We start from the raw sequence: 6,797 nt of genomic DNA, 5'->3' as shown, positions 1-6,797 counted from the left end.
TCTGCCACACATTTTGGCAGGTGTGTGTAGCGACGTCTGCTTAAATATTTAGAACTTTATCCACATAAAGTCTTTTTAAAACCTCCACAATCAAATTCAAACATTTTAAGAATTTCAAGCACCTGATTAGTTATGTATCCCTGAACGGCAGAGGCTTATTTATGTTTGTAAGGTCAGCAGGAAATTAATCGATGTGTTTATTAAGATAATGCATACAGCCCTGATACTAATTTAGTGTAATAAAAACCAACTAGAGGCAGATCTTTGAAAATCACATATAGAACGTTGATTTTTACCATTGTTTCCTCACATATTGGTTTATTTGCTCCATCTGAAGGAAGTATAAAAAGGGCTTGACTTGAATGAGCTTTTATAGAATGATGCTTTAAACCTGAGAGAACATTTTAAAGCTGAGCCACCTAAAAGAGGCCCGCTGTTGACTGGTTAAAATAGCTGTGATGTCGTCGTACACGTGTAGCCAGGTTCTTGTAGAAGCAAATTTCCTATGCCACCCATTTAGGAAAATAAGACTTGGGTCCAACCACCTGGTTTTGTCAGCAGAACATCATGAAGCACATTTATAGGCACACAAAGCCTGTAGGTGGCAGTAGTTCCCCAGATTGTTGGCATTTCGCCAAAACATACTCCTCAAACGTGGAGCTACATTATGATCAACAATTGTCTTTGACTGCTTCTTTCACCTGTGGTCTTAGCTTTAACTGAGATTGTAAAACAAGTCAGTGAGAATACAAGTCACACATGTGATGCCAAAGCACGTGTCATGGGAGGTAACGTAGCAGAACCTAAAATCCTGATGATTTACATCAACAATGGAGCGTTCACATATCTCCACCTTGGTTACAGGTCGTTTTCATATGGATGAGGCGCCAAACCACACAAAATATCCTGGTTTTGTGGGAAACCCAGCTCTGTGTGTACAGAGTACACCCTTTTTGTTACTCAGTTAACAAATATCAGCCAATCTACTTCTAATTACAGCAGAAATGTAGAACGCATGAAAACTAAGTTACATTTGAGTTTGGACTAAATAATAGAGACTACTGGGGTAAAAATCTATGATCGGCTGTATGAATCTGCACCTCCTGTGGCTAAAGTCACGTCTTTTCTGATGGTTCCTAACTGAAGTCGGGCACTGACTGACCTCATTTTGAGAACAAGACCCTGTACCTCATGGCTATCTAACACATTACTGTTTATGTTGAGGCCTAACTTTTCCAGGCGACGCTACGCTGATTGCTACGAGTCAAAATCGTTTTCCAGAAATTGGACCTTTCTGTTTGCCGAACCTGAACATGCTGCATTTGAAGGGCTGGAGCTCAGCTACTCCATCAAAAGAAACAGGAGCCGCTCGCTGCATGGCAGCACAAAACAGAGGGCTCGGGCCAAGTGGAAGGGCCAAGGGGGGAATTGAAGCCTTTCAAAACGGATTAATCTGATATCCTCCTCAAGACTATAAAGAATAAGAGCTACTTAAAAAGACGAGCAGCCGGCCGATTCTTCCTTTTCTTCACATTGAGTCGACATGTTCTCACTCTCTTAAGAAAAAGGCTTTCCAAAAAAACTTTACACTAAGGTAACAGCAATGAAACAGTTTACAGCTTGTTACGTCTCTGATTCTCAGTGAAATTAGAGCCAGGTGTTCAACAAGACACATGAAAGACGTTAAGAACCAGATTTTCATATGTAAAAATCTTGCAATTTTATTTGCATATAAAGGCAGCTAAATATATCACAATAAACTGAAAGAGAGAACTAACGTTTCCGTGAAGAAGGGATACAATCAGAGGAGGAGGAACAGGGCACGAAAAGAGCATTTACAGCTGTCGAAGACAAGTTCAGACGACTATTGGCAACGTTTTTTTGTGCTAGCAAGATTGCATTTACACACAGTGCAAAATTAGAAAAAAGCAACAAAAAACAAATACTATCACTTTAAAGGACATCTTCTCCATGTTTAGGCAGGTGTGTTGTAGGAACAATCAACACCTGTGGGATTGTGAGCGACAGATTTTCCTCTCATTCAAAATGAACTTCTACAGGGAGAGCCATTACAGAAAACATTAAAGAAACATCTGATGAGAGCATAAAGATACAGAAAATGCACCTGTCTTTTTTCTCTTGTCAAACAACTTTTACTACAGATGTGTTATAAGATGAATATATAATATATATATTTTTTATACATACATTTCCAAATTAGAAGAGAAATCCATAATGAGATGACCGAAAGCGAAACTTGTGGCTGTGACTGATAACGATCCGTCCCTGCGTCAGTGCGGTGTTGTTCTGCGGGGATGGTGGGTAATAAATAAGGACTTTTCTCTGAGCTTGCAGAGAGGAGCTCTAGCTGAGAACATTAAAGCTAGTTTAAGGCAGCGTCCCTGTCAGCCAAAATAAAAAAAGAAGTCACAATAAATCAAAAGGAACATTTTTAAAAACGACACAACGTTAAACAATGGTGTCCATTGTCTGGCCAACGCAAACAAAATGTCAAGGAATTGTACAAATTAACAAAGCATCATTTATTTTACAGTTCTGACCAATATTTATCAAGAGCAAGATTGTTTAACCACAAAATCCCAGAGAAAAGGAGAATACCGGCGTCAGCCAGGCTCAGCCGGCCTGAGTTCACGGCTTCGTGGAACACGTACACGTGAACATGTGACACAAAGGATTAGTGGCGGTTTGTTTCTCTGTGATCAGGTAATCGGTTCTTCTGTGCGAGTTCATGTGTCACTTTCGTTTGGCGCTCTGCTCTAAGGCATCGTGTTTTTAGCTAGTTCGCTGCCTTCCTGAGGATGACAGGAAACAGAGAGTGAGATGAAGACTAAACTCTGCTCAGTAAAATACAAATAAAAGCACGTTTGTTGGTGGATTATCTCATTTTGTTTTCCACCTGAGAGTGAATCTGAGCAGGAAATCAGAACTTGGCACGGTTTAGAAATAAAACACCGGTATTCTCCTTTAATGCTCCTAGTGAACCCCCACCCCACCCCACCCAACAATGTCCTCTCCATCTCAACAACAGCTTGGAGAAGAGCAAAAAAGTTTGTTTTTTTTTTAATTTTTTTTTGCAAAGAAACACTTAGAATTTTTCTGTAAGTTGAAATATTTATAGAAAAGTCGTTGTCCATCCAGCCCTTGACAGTCCTCTGGTCTCAGGAGCTGGGGGGGTTGGGCAGGTCAAAAACGATGGGGGGGTTGGTGGGCTGGAAGCTGACAGTGCAGGTTGACGCGTTGATGAAGGTTGTGTAGCCGTCCGTCATGATCCCGTACCCTGGGACAGGAGACAGAGTCAGACTGGAAGTTTAATAAACGATCACGGGTCTGTGAGCGCCGGGTTCAGCGCAGAAACCATCAGCAGGAGTCTCCATTTACAGCTGATTACAGTATCAAACCTTTAGGAAGTCACTGATGTGTGGGAGGTTTGGCCTATGCGGCGACGTAGTGGGTGATCAGAGCTCACCTCTGTGGCAGATGTGATACGTATCACCGTACGCTGCCATTGTTTGAACTCATGAGAAATGCACCAACAGCTACAGCTGACTTAAGGAGTCAGTCTACACGCTGAGAGTTAAAGCAAAACAAAACAAAAGATTGAGTCTAAGAAAACAAGAATCTGTTTTACTTCCTCATATTTACAAATGATAAATGACCCGCACTTGTATAGGGCCTTTACACTACAGCGCACCATTCATCCATTCACACGCTGGTGGGGATGAGCTAAGATGATTTGGGTGGTGACTTTGTTGCACGTTCCTGCGGGTCAGAAACTGTGGTGAGAAGCGAGGTTCACAGAAGGGTCACAGAGATAAGGGATCAGAACTTGCTTCTGGGAGTAAAATTGGGCAGAAGGTCAAGAAGAGTCCGACCCGAAACAATAGGAGAGGTAAGCATATTGTAATTACAGGTTCCTGAATTTTCAGGACTTGCTTTACAGTTTGTGACAGATTAAGAAAAGAAACCTTAAGTGAAGAAGCTAGTCTTCTCCTCTCCCGTGAGTAACGAGATATCTTAAGGATTGATAAGCCAAAACATTAGTAGGTTAAAATAGGCTCTGTTTGCAAGTGTGAAAAAGTCTTTGCCAGCGCGGGAAGGTTGGATTAATTAGATTAATTGATAAATCTATGTTAGCCTGATCAACTAACAAGAATCATTTTATAGTAGCCACCGCTCACAAAAGCTGACAGAGGCGCAAATTAATCCTAATATAATCCAAATAATTGTCAGAAGAATGGCCTGCTTCTGAACTTTGCCCTAGTATTTAGAACCACTAAATAACGGGAGAAACTAAAAAGAAAGTAAGCTATCAAAAAAGAAAAAAGTACGGCATATCATTCTCACCTTAAAATAGGAAACTGATTCTAATTAGGAAGTCCAAACCAGGGTCTAATACAATAAAACTCAACGACGCCCCACGAACCCTGAGAAAGCAGTGCAGTCTTATAGCAGGGTATATACAGCAATCCTTAAGTAAAATTTACTACTTTTTAATACTTTTTTTACTACCTTCAGAATTTTTTTAAAACCATCACAACACTAAATTAAAAAGGGTTAATCAGCGACCTATTTACACATATTTTAACATATATAACATACAAAAAGAATAGACTTAGAGACTCACTGATGTTGACAACGTATTGCACATATTTATTTTACTTAGAAAATAAGCCAGGCACTTCTGTTCAGCGGTTCAGTTGACCACGAGGCCTTAAATGATGCACAACGACCACTGAATATGACGTCATCATTATGTGACCGGATATGCTAAAGTAGGGCTGCTAGATTATGGCAAAAACAATAATCACGATTATTGTGACTGAAATTGAGATCTCGATTATTTAAGATGATTTTTCAATTTATGTAGATTTTTTGTTGTTTTTATTCAGTCATAAAACTGCTCAGGGCACAATCAGGGCAAAAATAAACAAGAAACAAGATGATCACTAAATTAACTCCTGATTCCCAGGATAAAAAGACCAATATACTTATAGCAAATGACCCAAGGGCTATAGACCTTGGTTTAACTCATTTAAGTCTAACCAGTACAGACCCAAATACCAATATCTTGCAAATACTGACAGCAAGAATTATACAGTGGCATTTATAACAAATACATGCAAATTGATGTTCACTAAATTTTGCATAACATTTATTTAGTCGTGTCAAGGTGCTGTAGGAGAGTGCACTAGCACCGTGTCCTCAGAGAGATTAGTTATTATTTATCAGCGTGAGGAACTTATTTCTACCTTATTTATAAACTATTTATTTACAAATCCATCAGTTAATGTAATAATTGTCCCAAACACAGCTGCACCCCCCACCCCCCCACCCGGTCTCACAGCAATCAGGGGCAAGCTGCACGTGTGTTTAGCATGCTGCACGCGCACATTTAGCCGTTTTTATCGGCTCAGGAGTCCGCAGGTGCGGTGTGTGTGTCACTCACTCTGGTTAATCCAACATGGAGCCGGCTCTGAGAGCCGTTTCTTTAGCGACCGACACATCACTACATCATTCCCTTTCCTAATGTCCTGAAGAACGGTCCGGAGTGCAGGCGGAGTGTTTAGCTAACCTGCAGGAAATGTCGATGACAGTTATCCAGAAAGTAGCTAAGGGTTACCAGAGATGTTTGAGGTGTTCGCTAGGTACTTTTAAGATTTAAAAAATCAAGAAGGGGGTCTGAGAAGCTGCTAGAAATAGCGTCAAAGTCGCCAAGTTGGCAACACTGTGGAGGAGCGCTTCATTTGCAACTCAGGGCAGTGCAAGTGGGAGGAGCAAATAATCGGCTTGTTTTATTTTTATAATCGTTCAAAACATTTCATTCGGAATATATTTCTATGTCGATGTTCAGAATACGACATCTGATATTCTGAAAAAATAATACCTAATTTGGAAAAAATAATACCTCTGAGACCAAATTTAACACTTTTAATGGCCTTAAATTTGACTATTTTTATTTATCACTTTTTAATACTTTTTAAAACCCCGCGGACACCCTGTATAGGTTCTAACGGAACCAGGTTTTAAAGGAACCGACAAATAGGACACGCTCGCGACAACTTTTTTTGGGCCAAGCATTGTATCCGATTTAAATTTATTCTCCTTTTAAGTATCCTTCTTTGAGCATGGAGCAGTTGGCACCTCTGTATGATTACACACACACACACACACATGTGCAGGGATCTTAACATCGCCAGTACCTTCATGTATGCCTCCAAAGGCATGAAGTTTGGGTCGCACCCTCTTCTGAACCGTGTTGAGCAGCTCCACACAGCCGACCCGCTGCAGCTCTTTAGGTACCCAGTCTCTGAAGCCTGTACACACATCCACAGGAAACATTTTACAGACAGCTCTCTCCATTTTCTAAGGCATCTCCATCACTTTGGACCGGTCCTGAACCCGTGATGGACACATCTAACAAACAACCAGAGCTAAATCTGAATGTGGCCACAGGCTCTGACTTGTGTCGGTTTCAGGTTTACCATCTTATTTTAGAGATAATTCTGTTAACTCAAAGTGTTTCTGTAGAAGTTATAAATAATCACAATCTTGCTTCCTGATGCACCACGGGTGACTGTTCAGCCAAATATTTACAGAGGAATTATTATCAGAGCCTAGCAGGTCTCCTGTTCCCGTTTGGATGGATTTAATGCCTTTTTTTAACTTCAGTTCAAACTCATAAAACTCAACCTTGACAGAGAAAACATGCTGACATGCCAGCCTTTTAATTTAAACTCAACATTCTGCCAGATGAATCCGTGTCTTCATATGTCTAC

General features: G+C 40.5%; 1 protein-coding gene across 4 annotated transcripts in view; it reads right to left on the bottom strand.

Annotated features, from left to right (window-relative positions):
• Window positions 1–1,705: 1,705 nt before the first annotated feature.
• The window catches only part of mpped2a (metallophosphoesterase domain containing 2a), an 83,071-nt gene continuing 77,979 nt past the window's right edge, over window positions 1,706–6,797 (bottom strand). For all 4 annotated transcript variants that reach the window (XM_015953745.3, XM_015953746.3, XM_015953747.3 and 1 more), the window contains exons 6-7: window positions 6,222–6,335; window positions 1,706–3,298 (exon numbers count right to left, since the gene is read on the bottom strand). In XM_015953745.3, the coding sequence (XP_015809231.1) occupies window positions 3,180–3,298; window positions 6,222–6,335 (233 nt within the window). In that variant the 3' untranslated portion in view covers window positions 1,706–3,179. The remainder of the gene's footprint in view (window positions 3,299–6,221; window positions 6,336–6,797) is intronic.

Source organism: Nothobranchius furzeri, chromosome 9, assembly GCF_043380555.1.
Source record: "Nothobranchius furzeri strain GRZ-AD chromosome 9, NfurGRZ-RIMD1, whole genome shotgun sequence".
Lineage (NCBI taxonomy): Eukaryota > Metazoa > Chordata > Actinopteri > Cyprinodontiformes > Nothobranchiidae > Nothobranchius > Nothobranchius furzeri.
This window is presented reverse-complemented; position numbering and strand designations above follow the sequence as displayed.